The sequence below is a fragment of the Poecilia formosa genome, unplaced genomic scaffold (genome assembly GCF_000485575.1).
Source record: "Poecilia formosa unplaced genomic scaffold, Poecilia_formosa-5.1.2 Scaffold3, whole genome shotgun sequence".
Classification (NCBI taxonomy): Eukaryota; Metazoa; Chordata; class Actinopteri; order Cyprinodontiformes; family Poeciliidae; genus Poecilia; species Poecilia formosa.
Window position 1 is genome coordinate 1,563,762 of NW_006799942.1, and position 27,544 is coordinate 1,591,305.

Consider the following 27,544-nt stretch of genomic DNA (forward strand, 5'->3'; position numbering starts at 1 on the left):
CATTTGCACTGCAACAAACCAAAATCTTACAAAGTATTTTTTGTCTAGTGTCAAGTGCAAATATCTTGAAATAAGTTTAAATAAAACAAAACTAACTTAGAAGTAGTTTTTCTGAGATATAGGAGCTTATTTTAAGTCAATAATTCCTTAATATTGATGAAAATGTTCCATTGGCAGATTATTTCACTTATAACCTTGGAAATTGTCATGTTATAAGTGAATTTATCAGCCAAAGAAACTAAAACATTTTCATTCAAGGACTCAAGGAATTATTGACCTAAAACAAGCTCATATGTCTTGCAGAAAAGTTATTTGTCAGTTTTTCTTATTTCAAGTGAACTAAGTCATTTGTGCTAGAAAGTAGACAAAATTAAGGTTTCGTATGTGTGCAGTGTGAAAGTGTAACATGAAAGCAAAAGCAGAAGAAACCCAGACTTTTTCACAGTGTAAATAACTAAATCTGTAGTAATGTCTTTATTATATATTAGAAAATACTCTAATTTGAATTTTATTTTAAAAAATGACATGCTCCGAGGATAAACTGCTGTAAAATTATCTGTGTTGCTTTGACTGTGAATCAAAGAAGTTGAAAAGATGAAAGAACGAACAATTGGCTCAGATTCCTGTGATAAAATCTTTATGAACCCAATCAAACTGTTCAGGAACGAGTTTCTACATGTAAATATGAACCACATTGTGGGCTGACATCCTATAGCCGAGGTGTTTACGACAAAATCCCCTCTGCACAGGTGAAACACATCTTATGCCTGCGCTAATCCAAAGTTACTGACAAAGATATCACCAGCGTCAAACCGCAGAGTCCCGTTTCAAAGGCCGCTGCAGACGGCCAATAGTTTGACCATCTGCTGTCAGCGCTACAGGGTCAGGGGTCGCCATAAGATGGGATGAGATGATGTCATGGACAAGGGAATAGCTCTGAATCTTCCCTCGACTGCAGACATTTAATTTGCAGCGCATTAAGCAAAGTGAGTCCAGGTTTTTACCTATGACCTGCTTCGTTGTTTAAACGTTAAAGTTGGAAAGTGCATAACCCTGACAACATAATCAGCTGCCTTCTTCCGCCGTGTTTCAGGTTTTTTCAAAGTTTTTCCCCTAAAATGTATGAAACCTGCTGCATCTATGAGTCTGTACTTGTAGCTGAACGCCTGTTGTTTTAAGGGATGTGGAAGGTTTAAACCAGGGGAGTCCAAACTTTTCGCCATGTGGGCCAAAATTGTAAACTCAAAAGTAGCAACAGGCCAAAAAATCCCAATGAAAAATTCAATCAAACAAATTATTGTTGATCCAAAACTTGAAAGGGATTTTTATGACTGTTTATTAGGACCATTGTAGATGGAAAAAAGAGTAAATCTTTGCGAAAGACTCTGAAGTTTTGTGATTAATCCCAGTTTTATATATATATATATATATATATATATATATATATATATATAAAACTTGAATATTTTCTAGAAACTTTTTGACATTTGATATTCAGAAATTTCCATGTTTTTTTCTGATATTAATCTAAAAATATATATTTTTAGTAAATGTCCTTGTTACTCTCAAAATTTCTGAGTTTTTAGACAGAAATTAACTTTTTTTTCCTTTTTTAAACAATGGCAGTGATTCGCCGTAGTAGATTTTGTGCGTTTACTGTTTTAAAATAAAAATGTCTAGTTTCAGTTTCTTATCAACTTCATTTAATAAATTTGTCTAGAACAGAATCTGAGTCACTTTCTTTCAAAACACTTGCTACATTTAGGAAGAATAAAAGCTGATTTGATATGAAGAATGTGAAGTCTGTAATAACACTCCTCCCATCATAATTTATCAGTTAAAAAGTCAAATATTTCAACAAAAGAGATTAAAAAACCCAGTAAAGCTGCTCGCAGTGACACCGATCTCATGTGGTTTGTTGAATTCAGCTAAAAGCTGAACGATTTTACTAAAAAAGAGGGATCAAACCAGACCCACAAGCCTGGAAAACTCATTACTCTTTGAGATCTCCACCGAAAGGCAAGTTAACCTGTCAGGAAGCACTGCTAAACATCTTCACCGCAAATCTCCAGCTGCAGGTATTAAGCCAAGGATTTAAATGTGACAACCGTGAGTAAAACAAAGGAATAAAGAGATCAAACGGATAGAGAGAAAGACGAAAAGCCACCGTTTGCCTTTTCATCACCAGCTTTCTGGATGAAACTGGAACTATTTTAACAACAAAACTGCAAATATCTTTGAAAGAAGACAAAACTAAAAATTCAGACTTAGATATTAAACTCTGACAAGTTTAGATTATATATATTTTTTACAATATTTTAAGACTTTGAAGTTCAGAAATTAATATTAAAACCTACTTTTGTTTAAATTTAGACGAATAGAAGAGAAATATCCTTTATTGTTCCACCTCTGGGAAATTCAGGTATACCTGCAGCAAGATACAGGTAAACAACAAAACAAGGATACATTTACAACACAGAGAAATAATACTGAACATTTTAAAAAGAAAGTAGCATATTCAGGTGTAAATAAATGTCCAACTGAGTGTATTTGAGTATCAACAGCAGCAAGAAACTGTTTACAACAAAGAATACTGTGCAAAAATGAGCAGGAATGTTATTTGAAATGAAACTACAATCAACAGCAGGGACATAAACACTAATCGATACGCCATTGTCTGTCAATGAAAGGAATTTAACTATTTAATCAATTTTCTAGCTGTAAAACAATCCCAATTTAAGTTACGACATCTGAAATAAATACTGATTAAGTCATATTTAACCTCCATGAGACGCATAAATTTATCTTTATGGGTTAAATCCAGCATGGCTTTAGTCAAACACTCCAACTAAATTATCTTATCTGTTTCAAAATATATTAAATCTGAAGCCTAATAAGTTAGACTAGAGAAAGGAGGCCAACATCATTCCTGCATGTCATTCTGCAAACAGAGAACCTGCAGATTAGGAGGTCAGTGTGTTATCACAGAAAACATTCATGTGCGCCTCTGCGTTGCTTCACAGCAGCAGCGGTTTCACTAAATTCAGAACTGATAACGAACTCTGTCTGCTCTCATATGCATTTAAATTAAGATGTAAATATTATACCATAATGCTGCAGTTTGGCGTGAGACTTTAGAAGCACAAAGGATATTTTTCAACACGATGACACATTTTTATGGACGATAAATTGTCCCAGAAATTATTGCGATAAACGATAATATTGTTGTTTTGAGACCATTTTCAACTAATAAAAAATATAAAATCTTGCCAGTTGTTTTTCGTCTAGTTTTCAGTGCAAATATCTTAGTTCCCTTAAACACACAAGTAATGTTTCAGTAAGATACACAAGCTTGTTTTAAGTAAATAAATCAATATTTATGTAAAAGTACTGGTCACAATGGCAGATAAATTCACTTATAACAAGACGTTTTTCCCGTTTTATAAGTGAGATAATCTAGCACATTTTCACCAACATTAAGGATTTATTGACTTAAAACGAGCTCCAATATCCTGCTGAAAGGTTTTTTCTAAGTCTTATTTCAAGTGTACTAAGATATTTGCACTGAAAACCAGACAAACGGACTCGGTAAGATGTTTTTGCAGTGAAATGCGATATGTTCTAAAGAACACTCCACACAATGGAAGCTATGTTAATTATCCAAAATAAAACAAAACAACAAATAAAACAGAATTAAGAACCACACCAAATTGTGCTATGAAGAGTCCGTAAACAGAATATTAGTCAGCAAACTCATTTTAGTTAATCATGCGATTAATTGCTTAATTGCTTGTTCTTTGCAACAGGCTTAGTCACGCATCGCATCGTCGCACACAAACCTCAGCATAAGTTCAGCTTCTCCTTGTTTTTCAGAAGAAGCTGAAAACAGTTTGCACACAGAAAGCGCTGCGTGAATTGTCTCAGTGTTCTTGTATGAAGGAAACTAAAGTTGGGCAATGCTGTAATTCTGGCAGAAGTAACCCAAAGCTGCACTGCCTTAAATGGGAAACAGAGCTGGGAGACCTGTGCTTTACTACAGCCTGGTTCTGATTAAGACCAGACTGATCTGCTTGTTCTTGGTGCAGAGCCACAGCCAGTTCCTGTTCGGGGACAAGGCTGTTAACATCGTGGTGTGAGAGCGCCTACGTTGGTCCGTCAGCCTTTCAGACGTTTATATCAGCTCTCAGTTGTATCGGTTCCTGAGGGCTGATGACTACGCTAATCATAACCTCACAAAAATACCAGGTCACTCATAATGTTGAGTTTATAAAACTCACAATGGGTATCCATCTGCAGAAATGCACCACTCCCAGTCAAAAAGAACCTTGTGTACGCGCTGCTCAATGTGCTAATGGTGGAGAAAGAAACTCACCGTTCCAGGAAATTATCCAGGATTATTCACCATCATCCATGGTAACTGACCCAGCATTCAAAGCAGGCTCTGTTATCAGGAAAACACTGCAGCATAGCAGAGGTTCTGAGCGGCGCATATACAAGGGTGGTTGACAACATACCGGAGCTTTACATTTATGCATTTTGTAACATTACATCGTATGAACTTTAGTGTATTTTTTGTATTGTAAAGTGAAAGAACAATTATAAATTGATTAATAATTCTTTACAAATAAAATCTAAAATCCAATCAGCCACACCTTTGCTACGCCTCGGTAAAATGTAGCAATGGATCCATGGTAACTGGAGGAGCAACGGAGATCAGGTGGGAGAATCTGTAAGCTTAAAGCTGCAGTATGTAATTTTTATTAAAAATTTGTTTTTTACATATTTGTTAAAACTGTTGTGACAGTTTGAAATAACCTGTGAAAAGATCAATCTCCACCTTTCCTCTGTGCTACTACTGCTGTCTGAGGAAATGAACCAATCAGAGCCAAGAGGCGGGTCTTAGCGCTGACAGTCAATGCCGATCAATGTACTAATGGTGGAGAAACAACCAGTTATAAATGGTCATGCTAACTAGACTAGCATTCACAACAGGCTTTGTGAACTGCTGCGTAACAGATAGCAAAGAGAAGAGGAGGGTTGTGATTGACAGCGCTAAGACCCGCCTCTTGACTCTGATTGGTTTTTTGTAGTTAGCACTTGGAGGAGGCAGAAGAGCTGATCTTTTTCACAGATTCTCATTCATACCATCATGTCACAAAATGGTGACAGACTCAACAAATATGTAAAAAAATGTCTTTTTATGAAAGTTACATGCAGCTTTAGCCAAAACATACACCCCATGGTGGTGGCAGCATCATGCTGTGGGGAGGATTTCCTTCAGAAGGTAAGTGGATTCCTTACTGATGCTGCAGCTAAAAGGATCCCAAGCCGTATGAATCATTGGTTCACTCTGACATATCTACGACTACAGGAAAAACTTCATGTTTTCACAGCCTGAAATCCGTGATCTTTGACGTTTGTTTATTTAGCACCATAATCAGGTCAAATTCCCACTTTGTTCACCTCTTTTGTGCTTTACTCCAGCTGGACTGAGTGGTGAGTCACTGAGGTTAGTGTGCACCTCATTAAATTAAAACCCTGAAAAAGACAAATGTTTTGCTTCTTAAATCATGACCAGGGCTGTGTTGTAATTGTGAACATGTTTGCTTGGTGGCATTTAACCCAACAGCAACTTCACTGAAATGAAACGTCAGAGCTGAAATGTTTCTTCCATTGTGATTTATCCTTGTTTGGTTCATTTAACGATGGATACGTCATACTTGTGAGGGATTAGGAAGTAGATTTATCAGAATTAAACACTGTGCTAGCTCACCATAGCAAGATTAATGAAGGCCACTCATCTGTGAAGTTGGGTCAAACAGTCCTGTCCTGTTTTCAAAAGCATGGAGGAAATCAGCAACAACTGGACTAAAGCAGTCAGCAATTCCCTGACTGCTTTAAATTTAATGTGGTAACATTAAATTTAATGTCGGCACATTTTGTTATTAGACACCTTAATAGCAGGTTTGCTCTGTGGGACTTTAGGATTACATTTAGTAGAAGTTTTTTCTGCATCCATAAAACTAATAAACATTTTAATGACTGTATGTATATTTCCTCCTTTTCAGTTTGGTCTTTAAGGTTACTTATTGTTACCAGTAACCAGTAGATAACTATTAAAAATGTGCAATTTTGAGAAAAATCACATTTGTTTCTATAAAAAGGCTTTAAAAAAATAGAAACAGGTTTATAGAAGAGATGTTTCTCTGCTGCCATCTTGTGGAAAGGCGGCAGATTTTCTGTTAAGAAAGCAAGAAAAAATGTTTTGTGTTATTTTTAACATTGCACTTTTTAGTTACTTGCGTTTTGTGAGAAGTCGTTTAATTAACCTTTTTAATTTGCTAATTAACAAGGGAAGGCATGAGATTTAATTTAAATTCCATGGAAAAAGAAAAGAGACTTGTACATATATATGTATTCTTCCAAACTTAACACTTTATTCAGTAACTCAGATATCTGACAAATTTGAATCTAGAGAAGTAAAAGTAAAAGTTTTGACATAAAAATTGTTTTGATTCAAGACTATTTAAAAATTCAAAGTAGATATTTCAAGAAACTCATGGAGAACCAGTAATACAGACTAATAATTAATTATTGCATTACCATATTAATATTTTAAAAGCAGGAAAGTGCCACGAAGTTTTAAATATACACAGTTGTTTCGTAAAAGATGTACTTCAGGATTCATACAGATTAAATTTACTGCAGAAGAACGTCAATAGGCTGTTTTACTGCTGCACGCCGCCCTCCTGTCCAGCAGGTGGCGGTAGTGCACAAAACCGTCATTTATTAAACAAAGAAGTGAATCGACATTAGAAGCATGGAGACTCGCTGCAACTGAGGGATTCTTGACCTTTCCAACTTCATACTTTAATCTGGTTTCAGTGAGTTCATTTTTGTTCATTTTAGTCATATCAAAGTCATGTTTTTTTCCTCCATTGACTCTTGAAGAGTGAACGTATCTGGGATGCTAAAACTAATATTAAGCCAAGACGGATTCTCTTTTAGGTTATTGTTGATTATGTGACAGATTTATGTAAGTCTGTACAGTAGGACGACCGTAAATATTTAATATTTACGGGGTTCCTTCACAAACTCAAAGTGTCTCTGAATCTGTTTTCACGCCCTTCATGTCTTATTTATTTTATACAATTTTCATTTGTTTTTCTTTCCGGGGTCAGGAAAGCTGATCAGAATGTCGGGGAGAAAGATTATGGTCCATGCCACATGGGCCATCGGTAAAGTAATCGGGACCAAGATGCAGAAAACTGCTAAAGTGAGAGTGACACGACTGGTGCTAGACCCCAACCTGCTGAAGGTGAATCTGCAGCTAATAGTCTGTGGATGATTCATGTGTGAGAAACAAGAACTTTAAATCTAAAACATGTTAATTAAATCAGCATACAAATAGTGTTAGATCTTGAGTGTTGGATGTATAATTTGTCAATTACATGTGTTCTCTATTGCATTTCACTTCTGTTCGGAGGAAGTAAACTGAACATGAATCTGTATTGTAGTTATATTGGCCAGAAACGTATTTATTTACATCTGGACTGATGAGGTTTTTCTTTGCAATCTTACCTGCCAATTTCAGTTTTGGTGGTTGATGGTTAAATATAACTTTCTTTTAAGTTTTTAATTGCAAAGTAATGTCATTTCATTGAACTCCTTTGCAACTAAAATCTACATATTGAATATATAGTACTTCATAAATTTCTCTAAACAGAATATGTGTGTATCTTTATGCATTTAAAGTTAACTAGTTGCAATTTTTGTGCTTCCTTTATAGTACTACAACAAGAGGAAGACCTACTTTGTCCATGATGCTTTGGAGCAGTGCACTGTGGGAGATATCGTCCTCATCAAGGCTCTGTCTGTGACAAGATCCAAACATGTCAAGCATGAACTTTCTGAGATTGTTTACAAAGTGGGCCGGGTGGTGGATCCGCTGACGGGAAAAAGTGTCGCAGGAACAGAGTTTGTGGAGCCTCTCTCTGACCTGGTTCTAGAAGAGAATATTTCTCTGTCGGATAAACTCAAAGAGCTGAACATCTCAGCTGCCTCTTCTGCAGCTGATTCTCCATCTGTACAAACTCCTACTTCATGATAGAAAACTGTTTTCTTCCAAGCCACTCTGTAATGTTTTTGTTTCAAGAGTTAATATTAATAAAAATATAAGTATGTAAACATTATGGGTTCAACAGAAGCATAACTCTAATATTACTTTCAAGAATATAAATTGGATTATTTTGCAATGAAATGAAAATGGGAACACATTCATGCTTTGTGATGCCCTCTGGGTTTCTGGGAGAGATTGAAAATCTAAATTTTAGTACTTAAAAGCCTTAAATGTGCCAAGATTTTAAATAAAACAACATTTGAACTAAAGGCAAAAATGCCTCTTTGGATTGAAAAGGTTGTAGATCTTTGATGTTTTCTAAAGCACTGGTTCTCAAAACTTCCAGTTTTCAACTTAAAATATCAGTAACTCTTTGTTGTACTGTGGCAACACAATTAGCATCAGCAGCAAATATATTGACCAATATGTGGTTTTTATCTATTGAAATCCCTCTTTTTTTTTTTTTATCTTTTACACTATAAAATGAATGTGCTTTTTAATGTTTAGTTTTGGTATTAATAACTTCTCAAGAGGATCTCAAGACCTTTCACATTTTTGTAATGTCAATTTGTGCTGAAAACTTTAGTGTGGCTGATTCATATAAAATATGCACAATAATGTGAATGCATATATTATTGCACTGCAAAAACACAAAATTCTATCAAGTATTTTTGTGTAGGTTCTCATGCAATTATCTTAGTAAGACTTAAAATAAGACAAAAATAATTTACAGGTAACTTTTGAGCAATAAATAGGACCTTGTTTTGAGTCAATTATTAATATTGATGAAAAAGTATATGTTTCATTTGCAGATAAATTTATAACAAGACATTTTTCCCCGGTAATAGTGAAATAATCTGCCAATTGAACTAGTTCTTTTTCCATTAATATTAGGGAATTATTTACTTAAAACAAGCTCATATTTCTTGCTGAAAAGTTACTTATAAGTCAGTGCACTTGAAATAAGACAAAATAAGATATTTGCTCTAGAATCTAGACAAAAATTACTTGGCAAGTTTTTGCAGTGTTTTTATACGTAAGATTTCCAGGTGAATGTTTTGGAAATTAAACAAAAATAAAAAATAGATCAAAGCATAAGTCGATAGAAAAGCGATATGAGGAGATAAAACTTGCACTTTGTCATCCATGAACAGAATGATTGCGCTGTTTAGCAGCTGTAAACATGTGATTCCTGTGTTTGTGTTTGTAAATCTCGTTTATCATCCTCCACGTTGTTCTCAAGCGTTACGTCGCCCAGTCAGCTGCCCAGTAAACAGCCCGGACTGCAGCCTCCGACTCTAACTGCCTTCAGGGAAATATGGCGAGCAGAGTCCTTCAAAGAGTGGCCACCGGCCTTCACTGGAGGAGAGCCGGACTTCAAGCGAACGTCCCGGCAGCCATCACCGCCAGGTCAGAGTTGGGCAGATGCTACCTGCTGATTCAGAGAGGTTTCTTCAAAAAGTTAGCTTGGTTTCAGGAAAAGTTTACACTAATGACAAACTCTGGGATGCTAGGTGGCTAAGCTAACGTAGGGACGTTGGTGCCAACGCAACGTAGCTAGCATTAGCCGCTTAGCTTTAGCGCTAAACTTGCTAACTTTCTGCTAATTATGACCCCGATGAAAAGTGAAAAGTTCGGAACATGGTGCCGTTTGTAATTACGTCTCCGAAGATGGAGCTGTATTTTCTAGTTGATAACACAAAAGAAAGTTAGAAGTGAGGCTGTCACTCCCAAAGTGATTTAACTTCAAGGTCAAAACAGTGAGAGTGCACAGCTTTACAATGCTTTCCTCTCTTTAAAAATTTATTTCTGGTTGATTTGTTCATGAATATTTACAATAATTTAAATGTTGATGGTCTTTGAAGAAATAACATTATCAAAGGATATCAGTACAAAGGTGGTTGTTGGTGATATTTGTATTTAATTTAGGACTTAAAATCCACATACATTAGTTTTCTAATAAAACTCATTGCATTGACTAACAGTTGCTGCAGGAATAAAGTTGTACACTGTGAGCGGTTGGATTTAAAATATGCATACAAATTAGTATTTATTTTTTTTCACGTTGCCAGCTTGTCATGTCACTTTATTTAGTTTTAAATATTGACATGTCAGATCATGTTGAGCTGTAATCCTGAAGCCATAATCAGCTAATAAAACTTTGCATTCTTTTCCTTAAGATAATGGTTTTATCTGACATTTAAAATTAAACAAAAACTATTAACATTTGTGATTGTTACATGTTTAACGTTAAAAAAAAAGTCCAAAGGATGTAAATACTTTTTAAGGCGTTGCATTTCATCAATTCTTAGCTTATAATAGTGAAACATGCACAGAATATAATCTGAACTCAATGAAAGATTGAAATACTCTTAATCTATATTATTAAAATTAGTTGGATGCTTAGGTTGAAGTATTAGAGGATAAAAACAGCAAGTCTATTTATGACTTTCAAGGGTCTTAGAGCTGTTTGGTTGTTAAGCTGATTTTTTAATACTGTGCAGCAGAAAAATGCTTAATTTTATTTATTTATTTTTCTGTGCAGGGGTTTCTCAGGACTTAAATCTCTTTTTGTGAGAAAAGTTGACCCCAGAAAAGATGCCCACTCTCATCTACTATCCAAGAAAGAAGACAACAATCTCTACAAAATACAATGTACATACTATGGCATTATTTCATGAAATGTAAAGTTTTCATGTTGTCATTTTCACTATTTGTCCACTTATCAATTTATTTATTTTTTTTCCCCCTCAAAAGTTCATAACGTTAAACCAGAGTGCCTTGATGCTTACAATGAACTTTGGTAAGAAAAATTTAATCTCTCTCTTTTAATCTCAGGTTTAGTACATTCCTGCACATATCTGTGTTTTTGTCCCCAGTGAAGAAGTATTACCCTCCATCCATGCTGACCCTGAATACCCCTGTGAGCTGGTGGGCACCTGGAACACCTGGTACGGAGAGCAGGATCAGGCAGGTAAGAGGATGCAGCATCTCACACAGTTAATCAGCCCTCTACTTTCATTTACTCAGCTGTCTAGATTAACTGTTTTTCAATTAGAAAGCCCTGTGAAAGTAAAACAATAAAGGTAAAGTTGATTAGTAATGAATCTACACTAATTTCTTACAAAAATTAATGTTTAACTTTTAAGTTGTCTGGGTATTATTAAACATTTGAGGTCTTGAAAAGCTGAGTTAGCTGCATAATACATCAGCCTTGTTGAAATCATGTGACATTTTTGTAAATTTGAGTTTTGTACATCGATTGCTTTCATAACAAGCCGTTGATAAAACATTGAATTATGAGCCAGTGTTTACATTTCAGTTAATAGTTTGGTTATGATTATCAACAATTCAGCCAACAAGATAAAAAATGTACAGGAGACGTGAGGGATTGTCATCACAAATCCTCAGTTTGTTGCTTATATGTAAAAATAACAAAAACAAGTATGTCTACTGGAGTAAATGTTTTTTGAATAATGTTTTTTCTAGCACAAGAATCAGGCAAATTTAGCGTATCTTATGTTATTTAAAAACTAAATGCATTCTGAAGGTCTAAAAATATATATTTTTATTTTTATAGTTTTCAGGTGTTGAATCAAAGTGCCTCGCAATAGCATTCAAATCCCTTGAATATTTACATATTTTTGTCACATTACTACCACAAACTTTAAGTATTTTGGGAGGATTTTAAATGACAAGCAAAGAAAAATGGAGTGAAATGTTGTGTTCACACTGAATGTGTTTCACACGTCAAAAACGCTTCAAGTTGGACGTGTTTTCACTTTGCAGTCAGACGCATCAAAATCTCTGTAGGCAGCGATAAGAGGAAACTCCTTGGCATGCGTGTCCTTCAAACTCTTCCACCGTCTCCTTCATGTTTGGTCTAAATAAATACGTTTATTTAACGTGACTCAGCGTTTTTGCTGGACAGATTTGTATAGCTCAAATCTGGGGAAATATTTTCAAATAGTAAAAGGTATAATTTACTCGACATTCCAACTTTCTCGCTGATCCTTTTCCAAACGAGGTCCTTTCTATTCCTGTCTCTGTAGTCGTAACTTGATTGATCGTAGATTATAGGACGAGAACAAACAGCGACAATTAGTTTATCCTCCATTATTTTAGTTTTTCTGAGATTATGATTGAAAATGTGCCACTACGTGCTGGTTGATGTTCCGCGATAGTTCAGATTTTCCAACTCCAGCTTTGGACACGTCGAACACTCAGGGGAAAAGGAGTGAAAATGTCGTTTGTAATGTGACAAACAGAATAAGTTGAAAATACTTTTGATAGTTGCGGAGTTTCTCTCCTCCGACACAAACCAGCAGAGTCACAGCTCATATTTTAGTCAACAAACAGGTATGTCTGTCCTGCTGTTTTCCTGGCTCTTGTCCATTTTGTCCTGTGATTATATTTTATTCCTCCTGAACTTTAGTCCGACTCTGTGATGTGAACAGAAGTGTAAAGGATGCAGAAGTTAAACATGAACCACATGTGAACATTAAAGTCCCTTAATGGGGAAAAATAAAGAGGAATAGCAACGACCTTTGGGTTTTTTATGCTTAGTATTTATCTGCATTGTGGTTGTTTTAAATCTGAAGCTGTTGATTTTACAGCTTTATTTTTAAGGATCTGTGTTAATGAGGTGCAACTAGAACTGACTGCAGTTTGGCCCGGAGGAAAACATTTTCCAGAGCTGCATTATTTCTGGCTCTTCTGCTCCTTCTATTCTAGTTCACCTTTGGAGATATCGGGGAGGATACCCGGCTCTCACCGAAGTCATGAACAAACTCAGGCAGAATAAGGTAACAGGGATTAGTTCAGCTCTCTGTACGCTGCTGACCTGAAGGCCATAAAAACAGCCACAGACCAGGTCTTAGTGTCTCTGTGGGTCTCCCACTGTTTCCTGTTTAGCTAAATAAAAAGGATATTTACAGAGTTAGAGAATCAGCCGTATGCTGAATGTTTGGTAAGTATAACATAAAGTCAGTTTCTGTGTTATTCATGTTGCTTTTGGTTACTCTCCAAAAATAGAAACAGGTATGAAAGTATGAAGACCTTTAATATAAGTACTAGGGGTGCACCAATAAAGTCGGCCATGATGTCCTTCATTTTGGGAGATTGGTGATCAGGTCTAAAAATGAACCACTGTCCTCTCCTGCTCTGCTGTGTTAAAGGTTTGACTTTACAGGTCACGTCGGCACATTTGTAATTAACAATAATTATCTTACTGTTGCCAACTTCGCAACTTTCTTGCTATATTTAGTGACATTTCAGAACAAAAGAACCAGAATCGGCCAAAATCGGAATCAGCAGATCAGGCTTTTGAAAGATTGGTAATCGGCGATCGGCCAGAAAACTGCAATTGGTGCACCACTACTTATTACTGAAAATAAGTTTATTAAATTGAACCCAAGAGGAACTGAAAACGAGATGCTTTTCTTTTAATACAGCAAACATGGAAAATCTACTACAGCGTGTTAGATCCACTGTAGAAAAACAAAAATGTAGTACATTTCAATTTCTGCCAACAGTTCTGAAATTTTGAGAGTAATCAACATTTCAACCAAAGGTCAGCCAAAATCGGATTTGACCCACGAAGCTTTTTAAAGATCGGTAATCGACCAAAAAACTGCAATCAGTGCACCACCAATAGGAACATTTAGGAATATAATTTATTAGTGATTTTTGTTGTATTGTAATATAATTACTGTTGCTGTTTTTTTTTTTGTTTACTTAAAACATTAGAATTTTTTTTTCTGAACTGATTTTAAATAAATTATCCACACATTTTCTAAAATAGATTATTTATGATTTTAAATAATGAATGTAACCTGGGTCGGGCTGAAAATCTCCATCCTCTTAAGCAGTCAGAAGTCAGTTTAGTGGACTTTGTTTTGATCATTTCAGATGCTCAGCTGGGGGTTTACTGAGTGACAGTTTTGTCTTTATTTTGGCTGTAGGGGTTTATGAACTACAGGGATGAGAGAGGAAAGATGCTGCTGTCTCGTAGGAATCAGCTGCTGCTGGAGTTCAGCTTCTGGAACGAACCTGTCCCTCGTCCAGGACCAAACATCTATGAACTCCGGTCATACCAGCTCAGAGTAAGAATCTGTCTTCACCTTCGTTCAGCTTTAAAGATTGATTTCAACCAGAGTGAATGTCTAAATAAATGCTGTCCATTTTCATGCTGTAATTCCAGCCAGGGACAATGATTGAGTGGGGAAATTATTGGTAAGAAAACCTTTATGTTCATTTTTACTGCACAAATAATAAGTAACAGACACAACAGATCAGGAAAATTAGGAGAGACAAGTATTCATTTTAAATATTGTTTTAACTTGATCCTTTTTTTGAGAATTTTTGAGTTATTTTGATTATTTGCTAAACATTTGATTAGGGATGCACAATATATCGGCACCAACATCGGTATCGGCCGACGGTAATTTTTAACATTGATATCAGTCCTATTAATAACCAAAGGTATTGAAATACCGATATTACCGATATCAACATATGATTGATATCGGTAAATATCAATTATATATCAGAAATATTAACATTGGATATTGATATCAGCCCAAATTTTCAAATCAGTGCATCTCTACATTAGATAGAATAAATATTTCCTTTTTTAATGAATGATTATAATTTAATCATTGAGGCATTTGTTTTTCAGTGAAAATCAAGGAAGAATACTGGAAATGACTTAATCCTCAAACTGCAAATATTTAGTTGACAGTACTGAGTTGCACGGCGCTGTGTTTACGTTTTTTGATGCTGTGCAGGGCTCGGGCGATTGAGATTCGCCAGCAGAACCAGGAGGCCGTGGGAGGCTTTTTCTCACAGATCGGAAGTCTTTACCAAGTTCATCACTTATGGGGTGAGAAGAGTTTCTTGCTATTATAAATATGGTTAAAATCTGTTTCTTTTCACCAAGAACCTGTGATTTCAAGGAATAAACACAATTGTGTTATATAATTGAGAACTTCAGTTTTAAACTTAATGAATGTTTTCTCAGAGTGAATAAATAGTTTTTGTTTTGTTTTTTATCGACTAGCTTACAAAGATCTTCAGAGCAGAGATGCAATTAGAAATGCAGCTTGGCACCGGGATGGTTGGGATGAAGTTGTTTATTACACAGGTAAGCTTGAATTGGTGTCCAAACATTATTCTAAGTATTGTTAATGTTGTGATTAAATTAAAAGTACATTATTTTCTGTAATTATATGTCTTTTAAGACAGATTGAACAAAGCCCGCAACCTTATAGATCAGTTTTTCAGACAGAGGACCACTTACCCCTTTTTAACAAACACTCACAGACCACCTAACTTAAAATTGCCACCGGAACAAAACATCGTAATAGACGGCATTTTTTGTAAAAGTAACTGGCCACAAGAGAACCATGAACATGTCAACTCCGGGGCGTTTTGAGTTATTTACAGATTCTGAAAGTGTGGATTATAAAAAAATGATAGAAAACACGTGGAAATCAAAAAATTTACTTTACTAATAACATTTTAGGTCTGTTTGTAATAAAAGAAAAATTTGACTTGAGTTGGGTTGGCAAAAACAAACATTTTCTTTCAGCCAATAGATAGCCCAACATCGTTTTATTTTAGGTGTTAAGATGTAGTTAGCCACCGCCATATCGCATTCAGAACAGCCAGAGACTGAGATCTGTATGCAGGTGGCATGCTATGATGTATCGTAAAAATGTAAAAAAAATAAATAAATAAAAAAGTTCAGCTGCAACTCACCCTGATAAATTTTCCACCGCTGTTTTTAGGGGGTTTCTTTTTAGTGGCCGGTTTTAAGCCAAGTATCCATTATTACTTTATAAACACAATGCTTTGGTTAGCTAACTGTAGCGTCGCACTTTGAGCTAACGTAACGGAAAATAAACGTTTCGTTACTGCATGCAGTACCTCGCGGACCGCTAGAGGGCGCCCACGGACCACAGTTTGAGAAAGACTGATACATCTGTATATTGTTGATCAAGAATGGATAGGTTATTGATTTATTAGCCAAATGAAATCTAAATCTTTTTTTCTCCTTACAGTCCCTCTTATTCAGCACATGGAGTCCAGAATAATGATTCCCATGAAGACTTCGCCCCTGAAGTAACCGTAGACTGAAGCCGTCAGCACTACATCCACTCAGACCCATGAAGTGCAACCAACCACCAGAATGTACACTGCCAGGAAATTCAACACAACCTAGTTATGATTTTCCTAGTTTTGTTTTGTTTTTCTGTTTCTTAAATTTCTCTACTTTTTCTTTTTTTGTTGTTGGTTTTAAGAATGTTGGGTCAAAACGATTATCTCCAGAACGTTACTAGATACTGTAATTATTGGGTTGTTAGAGTGTTACAGATCTGGAGTTTATCATGAAATACAAGATGAAAATTAAACGATAAAAGGATTGGTTAGCTTTAGGGACAACTCAAAATTATTAAGCCTTAAATTTTACATGTGGTAGTCATTTCATTAAGAGAAATAGGGTTCTTCAGATGATCCTCCCTTTTCTTAGCAAAAGTCTTATGTTTACAAAGCCTCTGACAGATTGTGAAAAGATTTGGGTCAGAATTATTAAAGTATTCATGATGCTAAAAATATATGAAGATTGTTCACAATGTCGCCAAAAACAACTTTTCTTTCCTCCTTTGCCGAACTGATCGCACTTCCAGGTTCTTCAGCATCGACTCTCCTGGCTACATGAATGGTTATTTAAATGTTTTCTAGTTAAGCAGAGCCAATGACTTTTTGCAGAAGAAGCTACTGTACACTGACTGGTTTGGGTTTAAACCAATACAACAGATTAATATCATCAGGGTGACTGTGTGCTCTAACTGAGATTAATTTTTAAGCAATGCCACCATGTTGTTGGTTGGGGTTTATTAAATAAGCTGTGTCTGTAAACAACTTTGGTCTTTAAAATCACTGTGGAGCCTCAGAGTGGAAAATATAAAATGCAGTGATTTAAGAAGATTAGTTGTACATATTGAATTAAATTTCTGATAAATAGAAGACCTTTTTTGCTCTTGTTTATTTTTTAAACACAATAGTACATAAAATCTGACATAATACATATTTTTTAATGTTCTTGATGCTGATTGCTCCTAAAGGTCAGATGTGCCATTGTTTAACCAATCAGCAGGCTCCTTGGGTGTAACTTGAGGCGAGTTTAAAGGAGGTTGGAAATCTCAATATATAGTGAAATTGGAAATTAGGATTCAGTTAACTAAGCTAAACTTCCATTTACAATGCACACAATGAATTGAATTTTGATCAAATTAAATTAAATTTGATTAAAATAACCTTTCTTTCCACTATAATAAAATGTAAAAGCTACTTTTTTGTACAACAAAGAAGTAGCCTTTGTTGAGCTATAACATAAATATACAAAAAAAAAAGAAGCAAAAATAGTTTCAGGATTTTGGCATAAATATCAAAGTTGAAAGGGTATAAATAATTTCTCACGAATCGCTATAAATACTTTTCCATACGAGACTTGTCAACCGGAATTCGAACGTCCTATGCTGCCGTCGGAACGTGAAGGCAGCACAGCAACACGTGTTGGAGCTTTCTGGAAGCAGACCCTCCTTTCTGTAGCTATCCGAGCCCGAGCAGTGCTAACTCCCTGCCGGCGAGACTTTTTAACTTTACTCGCTCGCTATACTGCCTCACCATGGCTGCCGTTAAAGCGCTGAACCCTAAAGCCGAGGTGGCCAGAGCGCAGGCCGCCCTGGCGGTTAACATCAGTGCCGCCCGGGGGCTTCAGGACGTGCTTAAGAGCAATCTGGGACCGAAGGGAACCATGAAAATGTGAGTGCCTCCGGGGCTCTTTGTGCGGTAGCTAACTAGCTAACATTTGTTAGCTACCGGTAAACTGCTTAGACATCAGTTTGTTTCCTCAAGACTCTAATTAATGGGTCGACTGAAAGCCTCTACTGTCTTGTATAAAAAAGTAACAAGCCACATTTACGTTATTTTAACCAAGGCCTCATTTGTGTATCCGGGTAACGGGTTTCCTACTGCACGTTGCCATGCCCAGTCATTATCCGCGCTGACACCGCTAAGCTAATGTTAGCATCAACCGGCTAGCTCTCCAGGCTGAGGCTAGCAGCTTAAATCGGTTGTTATAAAGTTTACTGGTGTTCATACAAGCGTCATTAGATTACATTTAGCGCTTTGTTCTTTAATTACAAATTATTTTTAAAAATCCACCATATCATTGTGATTTCCGTTATTGACCCGACTGCACGTTTTTTTCTTTAGAATTTATTTTAGACACGACTGCATAAAACAAAGCCTGTTTTTAAAAATAGTATCCAAACGCGGTGCGGGAGGTTGTAGTTATTCACCTTCTGTCATATTAAATATTTGTTTTGCTACTTGCAGGCTGGTATCTGGTGCAGGAGACATAAAGCTGACCAAAGACGGAAATGTCCTGCTACACGAGATGGTATGGAAATAAATGCTTTTTATTCTGCATGTCTAAACCTTCATCCACTTGGTGTTGATCAGTCAAGTTTATTTGTATTGCACATTTCAGCAGTTCAAACTGCTTTACATCTTTAACATTAAGTGTCATAATTACATTTTCATGTGTATTAATATGGCTACTCTTAGTATAAACTGTTTCCTACAACTAGGGGGCCACTCCCGTGCTGCTTCTGTGTTCTACTTGAATCGATGCAATAAACAATTCAAATTCAGTACCTGTAGTTTACAGGATCAAATTAATGTTGTAAAACTACTAATTAAAATGCAACGGTATAAAGTTTCACATCTTTAAAAACAAATTTCATCAAGTTATTGACTTTTAGCTCTCATTAGGGATGATCAAGCTATGCTGCAGCTGTCGTTTTGGGTTAACTTCTGAATACAAGTCCTATTTCTAAATGAATATGAAGCACTTTGAGAAAAACCTGAAGGTTAATTGCATAAATAATGTGCACAGCGAACACCCAGGGATGCTACCGTGGCTCTCCCTGGTCTCCTGTGTCTGTGCTACAGTAACTCTGATTTGTACCTCTGCATCAGGAGAGTCTCCTTCTCTCCTGCATGTATTCAGCGAATCAGAATAATCTTTACCTCTATAACTATTTCTAATTGAAAAGTCCAATTTGCAATTGTGCTATTCTATAATTTGGTGTTTGGCGTTTGTCAGCTGGAGTTAAGATAATTATTAGGATTGAAAAATGTTTTGTTTGTTTGTTTCAAGCAAATTCAACACCCAACAGCGTCACTAATTGCCAAAGTAGCCACGGCGCAGGATGACATCACAGGAGACGGCACCACCTCCAACGTCCTCATCATCGGTGAGCTGCTGAAGCAGGCTGACCTCTACGTCTCAGAGGTAAGAGTTCGATGGACGAGGAGACGTTGTCCAAGTTCAAGACCCGCTGCACGTGATTGTTCACATCCGGAAATTTTGTGACTGCACAACGCTGGAGGGGAGAAAGATTATTCTTTTACACGCCATCCATAGATGCTCTGCTACGGTAGAACAATTCAGTTAGCGAAATCAAACCTGTAGATGTTGGTATTATTAATTTAGTGCAGTACTCCACAGCAAAGGTAAAAATAACAGAAAAACAGTTAAAGAACAACTCAAAACCACTTTATTTCTCACTTTCTGTGTCAGCTACGCTACATGCAGACTTGTTGCCATGACAACTGACAACAATGCCACTTTATATTTCAGGATTTGCCAGAAACAAACATTTCCCACACAAAGAACAGATAATTGTGCATCTGTTTTTTAGACTGAATGTTTATTTTGGAATTAATAAGTGATCGCTGTGGTAAATTAGCTACTGATGCTATTAGCTAAGCTGTGGTTGATTAGTTAATTTAAAAACCTGCTGTACAATCTGTTAGAGTCGGTGTTTAGGTCGCCTTTTTTATTTTGTAACTGACCCAAACCACCGAGTTACATCTACATGTTAAGGTTTTCAAAGTCAAGCCAGCATGACTTAACTATTTTCCTCTCCTCTACGTTTTTCTTAAAACTTTTTCCTGGCCTTGTTATCTAGTTGTCATAGTGTTGACAATTGGCATCAAAGCACTGTGTCCCTTTTTGTTTTATATATCAGGCGTGTTTTATACATTCGTGCGTTTATATTGATGACTTAACAGCTAACGCTAGTCATTGTTGGCTAGCAGCTTTTTGCCCTCCAGCAGGGAGATGGGGGCAGGATGTTTCATACATGGCGTCACACTGCACAGGATCTACGTTCTCTAAACCTTTCTAACTGTTGTCGGGTTTTAAATGAACACGTTTCTTAACTCATTTCTGGTTTGGTTCTGCAGGGCCTTCATCCAAGAATAATCGCCGAAGGCTTCGAGGCAGCCAAAGAGAAAGCCCTGGCTGTTCTGGAGGAAGTGAAAGTGACTCGGGAAATGGACAGAGAAACGCTCATCAATGTCGCCCGGACTTCTCTGAGGACCAAGGTCCACACAGAGCTGGCAGACCTGCTTACTGAGGTGAGGCATTTAGATCGACTTAACCAGTTTAATCTAAAAAACCTGGTGATTTTCTTTCCGTCTATGTTGGAAATCTGAGAAGCAGTTAAAATGTAAATCCTTCCGGTGTTGAGCAGGTTAAACAGTAACGATGAAATGTTAATTTTCTCCTGCTTCAGATGACAATCTGCTGCTTAATTAGTGCAGGAACAAGGAATGATGCAATAAAAGATTTTTCTCTAATTTCTCATGTTGCTATTTGAGCTTTTACATTTCAGCCACTTGATCATGATTATGTTGTGCATTTGGAGCAGTTTAATGGCCTTCCAGTTGTCCAAATATGTGGAAAGCACCTGAAATATGAGTCCAGAGTCCTTTGTGATCGCTATGATAGAAAAATAAACATCAAGACGTCCAAAAGTAAAAAAAACAATAAAACTTTGCTACATGATAAACCTTCCTATTACCAGTCAAAAACTGATATATAATTGTTCTGACATCACATTTCACAATAAATCTATTAAATCTTAACTAAAAAGTAGAAATTTGTTGTTTTTCTATAGTTTAGTTAGTTTTAACTTTATTGTACACAGTATAGTGAAAGAATAAACAAAGTTAAATACAAAGAAAATCAATTTAAAACAAAAGCAAACAAGAGGGGAAGTTGAGACAAAGTTTGTTTATATAGCACATTTACAACAGCCTCAGCTGCCCAAAGTGCTTCACAACAAACACAACATCACAGGTGTATAAATGATAAAATGGAAATATAAAATTAAGTTTATTAAAGTCAATAAGATAATTATAAAATTTCAGAAAAATCCAAAACAACTCAAGCTGCAGCGATTTCTACACATTCAAGTCTTAATGCAGCTTTGGTCCCCCTCATTTTATTTTTTTATATTTCACTGATTGTGTAACTGGCAAACTGAGTCTTCACTTTGTCACTGTTTCTACCCAGAAGAGTGTTGTAGTTTCCACAAAATGTTTGCATTGAGGTATGATTGGAAAAAGATCGATCAAAATGAAAACGTTAATCTCCAGCTTTAAGTTTGCTCCAAACTATTGATTCGCCTGATTAAACGTTAAAGTGAAGTTAAATATTTTAAGAAATGTTGATCTTTCTGTCCTCAGGCTGTGGTGGACGCCGTGCTCGCCATCTCCAAACCCAACGAACCCATCGACCTGTACATGGTGGAAATCATGGAGATGAAGCACAAGACTGAGAGCGACACACAGTCAGTTTCAACAGATCACAAAAACTTCTTTATTATCTCTGAGAAATCTAAAACCCAGCCCTGTTATTCTCCAGATTGATCAAAGGCTTGGTTCTGGATCACGGCGCCAGACATCCGGACATGAAGAAGAGGGTGGAGGACGCCTACGTTCTGACCTGCAACGTCTCTCTGGAGTACGAAAAGACGGAGGTCAACTCCGGCTTCTTCTACAAGAGCGCCGGGGAGCGGGAGAAGCTGGTGGCCGCAGAGAGGAAGTTCATCGAGGAGCGCGTGCAGAAGATCATCGCCCTGAAGAAGAAAGTCTGTCCCAGCGACGACAAGGGCTTCGTCGTCATCAACCAGAAGGTCGGCGAGTTTCAGCGCCGTTAAATCACCACAACATGGTGACGATGTTGGTCTGTTGATGTTTATCCACTTAGAGTCCAAACGTTTTGCAGCATTGACCAGAAAACCCAAAATCTGTCAAAGTAGAGCAATATTTATTGTAGATTAGGGTCACTGTAAATAGAAAGAAGTGAGTAAATTTCTGCTAAAATCTCAGAAATTTTGTGATTAATCTCAGAAATTTTTCAGAAAACTTGGAAATTTTAAATTCAGAAATTTTCATGTTTTTTTTTTTTTGTATAAAATATCTAAAAATTGGCTCTTTTTTTGTAGAAATTACTTTTTTTTTCTTTTTTTTTTACAATAGTCAAAAATTCAAACATTTAGTGGTAAATTTCTGATATATTTTTTTTTAAGAAAACTTGTATAGTTTTAGAAAATGTTTGACGTATTTTTTGGTACAAAATATTTGCCAAATTTACAAAAACTGGTTTGTAATTTTTTTTCTCTTTTTTGTACTTTTTCGTAAAAACATTTATATTAATATAAAAATTAGATTATTTTTTTCTTCCCTGGCAAATTAATGCCCTTGTTTTTTCTAGAAATTTTCTGAGATTACTCTCAAAACTTCTGAGTTTTTAGACAGAAATGTACTTTAATTTGTATCATGCTTGTGTTGCAGTTGGGGCCACAAACGGCCCCCGAGCCGCTCTTTGTCCCCCTGACTCAGTAGGATTAAACGCACAGAGCAAACACCCAGGGACGCCAACGTGGCTCTGCCTATTTTTTTTGTTTTTGTGCCACAGTAACGCTCATCTCTGCATCAGGAGAGTCGCTCCTCTGCTGCTTACATTCAGCAGATCAGAACAGAACTAAATCATTAATTGGTTTAATTAACGATGGTAAACGGGCTCGTATCTCCTCTTGCTCAGGGTATCGATCCGTTCTCCCTGGACGCTCTCGCCAAGGAGGGAATCGTCGCTCTGCGCAGAGCAAAGAGGAGGAACATGGAGAGGTAAGAGATTGGAAGAGGAATGCATTTATCATTTGCATTCCTCACAAGACAACTGTTGGCACTTTTACATGTTAAATTTATAAAGAAAAGCATTTTTTCCCCTGAAATAATTAGTGGTGATCACCTTCACTCTGTACAGATTTGGGGTATTTGAAGATCCCCTAAATATTTTCCTGTTCTAATCACAAAACATCAAATCTTACATGTTACAGACTTCCTGGAAATCAGGAATTTTCCAATTATTAACAGCTGTGTGAAAAATAGAAAATTATCTTTCATCATGTAGATCATGAGTATTACTGGTTTTACTGAGTGAGAGCGTTTTTACGTGTCCACCATCTTAGATTTAAACTAACGGGAGAAAAATGCACCAAACTGATTTTCCACGAACTCTGTCCGTCTCACTTTAAGTCTAAGTATTATAAATTTTAAAATAAAGCTGAAACAAGTTGTTTCTTTTATTTATCATTTGTTGAATTTACAGATAATGAAAACCCAAACCAGGTCACTGTTTTACACTCCAAACTTCAGAATATGAATTAAAGACAGCGATTTGAGTGTCATATTTGTATATTTAAAGTTTGATTGTGTTTTTATTTTTCAGGCTCACTCTCGCTTGCGGCGGCATCGCCATGAACTCGGTGGATGACCTCACGCCTGAGTGCTTGGGTCACGCTGGGCTGGTTTATGAACACACACTAGTGAGTACAACAGATTTATTTCTCGTTCAGTCTTTTTAGACAGATGTTTTACTATGTTCAATCTGTTTTTCTATAGGGGGAGGAGAAGTACACGTTCATTGAGAAGTGCGGGAACCCTCGCTCCGTCACGCTGCTGGTGAAGGGTCCGAACAAACACACCCTGACGCAGATCAAAGACGCCGTGAGGGACGGCCTGCGGGCCGTCAAGAACGCCATCGAAGACGGTAACAAACCAATAAGCATAGATAAAATATGTAGCTTTTAAATTTAGCTCTCCACTTGAAATATCTACAACAGGGGAGTCGAAACGTTTTGCAATTTTGGCCAAAATTGTAGATCCAAAAATAGCAACGGGCCCAAAAAGCCAACTTAAAATCAAATGAAGTAGATTACTGTAGATCCAAAACTTGAAATGGATTTTTACGACAGAATATTAGGGCTTTTGTAGATAGAAAAAAAGGAGTAAATTTCTGCCAGTAACTCAGAAACTTTGTGATTAATCTCAGTGGGTGATTTGAGATTAATCACCCACCAATTTCCAGGGTTTTTTTTTTTTTTTAAACTGGAAATTTTCTAGAAAATTTTCCAAAGAAAAATTTCAACCTTTTTCCAGAAAATGTCTGAGATTACTCTCAAAATTTGAGTTTTTTTTGACAGAAATTTACTTCATTTTGTCTTTTTTTCTGCAAGTCATAATTCGCCGCAACAGATTTTGCACGTTTGCCGTCTTAATAAATCGCATCCAGTTTTCAGTTTTTTTTGTCTCAGTTGAATAAATTTATTTTCAGTAATTAGGGCAGGATTTCAGTCACTTTGTTTCAAAACATTTGCTTTATTTATTTGAGTTTAAGAAAGAATAAAAGCTGGTTTGGGTGCATTAAAGTCTGGATGAACCTGGTTTTACCATTTGTTAAAACTTCGTTATAAGAACACGAGTACTTTGTGTTGTACTTTACATTTTCCTGTGTAATAAAGTTATTTTGGTAACAGTTTTTACTCTGATCATAAATTAAAAGTCTCATCTGCATCTACGGGTCAAATTTGTAAATTTAATTGCAGTTTGACGCCCCAGACTTACAGTTTGTCAGAAATAGCTTTGGAGGCTCTTCAGTTTGCTAGTATTTGTAAAATTAATGTTTTAAAATACAAAGTGAACTGAATTTTGCACAGCGAACACCCAGGGACGTTACGGTGGCGCTTCCTGGTCTCCTCTGTCTGTGCCACAGAAACTCTGATCTTTTCCTCTGCATTAGGAGAGTTTTGTCTCTCCTACATGTATTCAGCTGATCAGAACAGATTCCTTGACTTTTATTATTTTTATAAACTCTGTAGAATGGGGGATTAATTTTAAATATCGCTTCGTGTGCTCAGGTTGTGTTGTGTCCGGCGCCGGGGCGTTTGAAGTCGCTGTGGCGGACGCTCTGGTGAAACACAAGCCCAATGTGAAAGGCCGAGCCCAGCTGGGGGTCCAGGCCTTTGCAGATGCTCTTCTCGTCATCCCCAAGGTGACCCCCGTTGACCTTTTCTCCTAAGATAAGATTGTTTATTTGTTCTGTGTGCACACTGATACACAGTGTTAATGTTTTAAGTGTTTACACTTAGCTGAGCTGCTTGTAGATTTTATTTTTTTAAGTTCATGGTGTATAAAGATTTGTTTTTTATTCTTTCTTGTTTGCAGGTTTTGGCCCAGAACTCGGGCTACGACCCTCAGGAGACTCTGCTGAAGCTGCAGACGGAGTACAAAGAGTCCGGTCAGCTGGTCGGAGTCGACCTCAGCACCGGTAATCATCACATTGATTTATGTGCAGCTGTGTGCAGGATGATTTTATGTGCAGCTGTGCGCAGGATGAAGCTCGTTCTGACCTGAAATCCTGTTTGTTTTGTTCTCAGGGGAGCCGATGGTGGCCGGGGAGGCTGGAGTTTGGGACAACTACAGTGTGAAGAAGCAGCTTCTCCATTCCTGGTGAGGATCCACTTCTAAGATGCCTCAGTCCTGACAGAGTTTCCTCCGTCTCTAACGCGTCTCTGTGTTTTACAGCACAGTGATCGCCAGCAACATCCTGCTGGTCGATGAGATCATGCGAGCCGGACTCTCTTCTCTGAAAGGTTAAGGAAGAGCGGCGGCGTTTGTCCTCCAGTGATAGTTGTTTACCTGACGGTTCAGTCAACGCCACCCAGCTCTCGGCACTCTGAAGCTCCCCAGTCGATGGCAAACCTGCGGCGGCCATCTTAGCATCAGAAATCATCGTTCACCTGCTCATGTTTTCATGATTTGTGCCCCTCTCTGGAACGATTGGTTTATTTATGCGATTTTTGTTAAAAGCACTGACCTGCAGTTCTGTTTCTACCCATTAAAAAAGTTCTTGGCTTGCAAGATTTGGTTGTTTCTTATTTCAAGAGAAATTGGATTTAAAAATTGACTCGGCTCCTTAGAAGGATAAAAATAAAACTTCAGAAGTCTGAGGTCTAACTGAACCAGGTCTTTGTGATTTGCTGTAGATAATTAGGGGATCCTGATGTCAGAGGTGTCCAAACTTTTTGTGAAGTCGACCAAAATTGTCAAGTCAAAATGGTCGGGCGCCTAAAAGCATAAAATGTTTTTTAAATCTGAAGAAATGTGAAACATTTTATTTATTTATTTTTTGCTGAAAATGTAACTTGCTGTGCAATAAGGAAAAGGTCGTTGGAAGGTTGTAGGAAATACACTTGCAAGTTATTGTGGATCGAAGCGCATAAGGTTCTGCAAATGGCCCTCAGGCCTCACTTAATTTTAACAACCTGCTAATACCAGATTTATCATCATTTCATGAGTTAGATTTTCACAAAAAATAATTGCAATTTCTATTTCAACAAATCTGTTGGCAAAATGTAAAATATTTACAATCACATTTTAATTCAATTTAAGAATCCCCTGAGTTCACACTTTGCATCTCTTAGTTTACAAATGAGCAAAATTACGTAATTGTACAATGTCAACCAGTAGAAAGATATATCTTACCAGTTGTCTATAAATAAACTCCATGAGCAGCATGAAGAAAATATGGAGAACAAGATTGTTTTGTAAACTGTTTCTACAAAATTGAGGAATAGATGAGACAAAATGTGTAAAGCGATAATGTTTGGGATCGAATCCACATCAAAAGAGCGCCATGTTTTGCTTAGTGAAACATGGTGCTGATTGTTTCACACTGATTTAAAATAAAGTTTACAAATGTCTGTTTTGACAGAAATCTACAGCTGAAAATGAAAGAACATTTACAAAAGCAGAGTTCAGAGCTATCTGTCAGAAAATCTGTGATAACAGAGACATAGATGTGAATATCTTGTGGTGTATAGTTTTTAAGGCAGAGTCATGGCATGTTGAGACTGTTGAATGCTGAGTATAAATTAAAGGGATCATTAAATAAATAATATTTTAAGGGTGTGGGACACTTATGCAACCAGATTATGTCACATTAGAGGTAGAGCAAGATTTTAAGTTGCTTCACATGATTCACCTTTTTGTCATAAACTGGTTATGTAATATTGGTGTATAGACTTTCATACATGGTATCAGTGTTAAATAAGTGTTTATGGTCCATATATCAGATTTGGAATAAGGTTAATAAAAGTATTTATAGACATTATCAATTATTTTTGTCGTATTATCCCTTTATATGCTTTTGTGCACTTT

General features: G+C 36.6%; 3 protein-coding genes across 6 annotated transcripts in view; all 3 read left to right on the forward strand.

The window, feature by feature from the left end:
* Positions 1-8,735, forward strand: part of mrps17 (mitochondrial ribosomal protein S17) — a 28,610-nt gene extending 19,875 nt beyond the window's left edge. The window contains exons 1-3 of one of the 4 annotated variants that reach the window (XM_007553835.2): positions 6,777-6,884; positions 7,182-7,318; positions 7,790-8,735. In XM_007553835.2, the coding sequence (XP_007553897.1) occupies positions 7,196-7,318; positions 7,790-8,107 (441 nt within the window). In that variant the 5' untranslated portion in view covers positions 6,777-6,884; positions 7,182-7,195 and the 3' untranslated portion in view covers positions 8,108-8,735. Of the gene's footprint in view, positions 1-6,776; positions 6,885-6,937; positions 7,061-7,175; positions 7,319-7,789 lie in introns of those variants that run through there. The other 3 variants (XM_007553842.2, XM_016672572.1, XM_016672568.1) reach the window with 3 other exon arrangements.
* Positions 8,736-9,284: 549 nt separating this feature from the next.
* nipsnap2 (nipsnap homolog 2) lies at positions 9,285-17,151 on the forward strand. The gene is made up of 10 exons (XM_007553852.2): positions 9,285-9,529; positions 10,665-10,774; positions 10,877-10,922; positions 10,999-11,093; positions 12,854-12,924; positions 14,083-14,223; positions 14,322-14,353; positions 14,908-15,002; positions 15,180-15,263; positions 16,183-17,151. The coding sequence occupies exons 1-10, from the start codon at positions 9,438-9,440 to the stop codon at positions 16,245-16,247; spliced, it is 831 nt and encodes a 276-aa protein (XP_007553914.1). The 5' UTR covers positions 9,285-9,437; the 3' UTR covers positions 16,248-17,151.
* Positions 17,152-17,667: 516 nt separating this feature from the next.
* cct6a (chaperonin containing TCP1, subunit 6A (zeta 1)) lies at positions 17,668-26,247 on the forward strand. Its single transcript, XM_007553862.2, has 13 exons — positions 17,668-17,947; positions 18,524-18,587; positions 19,350-19,484; positions 20,441-20,614; positions 21,728-21,831; positions 21,906-22,176; positions 23,088-23,170; positions 23,775-23,871; positions 23,948-24,095; positions 25,243-25,376; positions 25,550-25,652; positions 25,762-25,834; positions 25,910-26,247. Exons 1-13 carry the CDS (start codon positions 17,811-17,813, stop codon positions 25,980-25,982), a joined length of 1,596 nt encoding a protein of 531 aa, XP_007553924.1. The 5' UTR covers positions 17,668-17,810; the 3' UTR covers positions 25,983-26,247.
* The last annotated feature ends 1,297 nt before the right edge of the window (positions 26,248-27,544 follow it).

Coding starts and splice junctions, on each gene's coding strand:
- nipsnap2 (XM_007553852.2), top strand. CDS start 9,438: ATGGCGAGCAGAGTCCTTCAAAGAGTGGCCACCGGCCTTCACTGGAGG. Junction 10,923..10,998: donor GATGCTTACAATGAACTTTG/GTAAGAAAAATT, acceptor TTTTGTCCCCAG/TGAAGAAGTATTACCCTCCA. Junction 15,264..16,182: donor TGAAGTTGTTTATTACACAG/GTAAGCTTGAAT, acceptor TTCTCCTTACAG/TCCCTCTTATTCAGCACATG.
- cct6a (XM_007553862.2), top strand. CDS start 17,811: ATGGCTGCCGTTAAAGCGCTGAACCCTAAAGCCGAGGTGGCCAGAGCG. Junction 18,588..19,349: donor ATGTCCTGCTACACGAGATG/GTATGGAAATAA, acceptor GTTTGTTTCAAG/CAAATTCAACACCCAACAGC. Junction 23,872..23,947: donor TGGTTTATGAACACACACTA/GTGAGTACAACA, acceptor GTTTTTCTATAG/GGGGAGGAGAAGTACACGTT.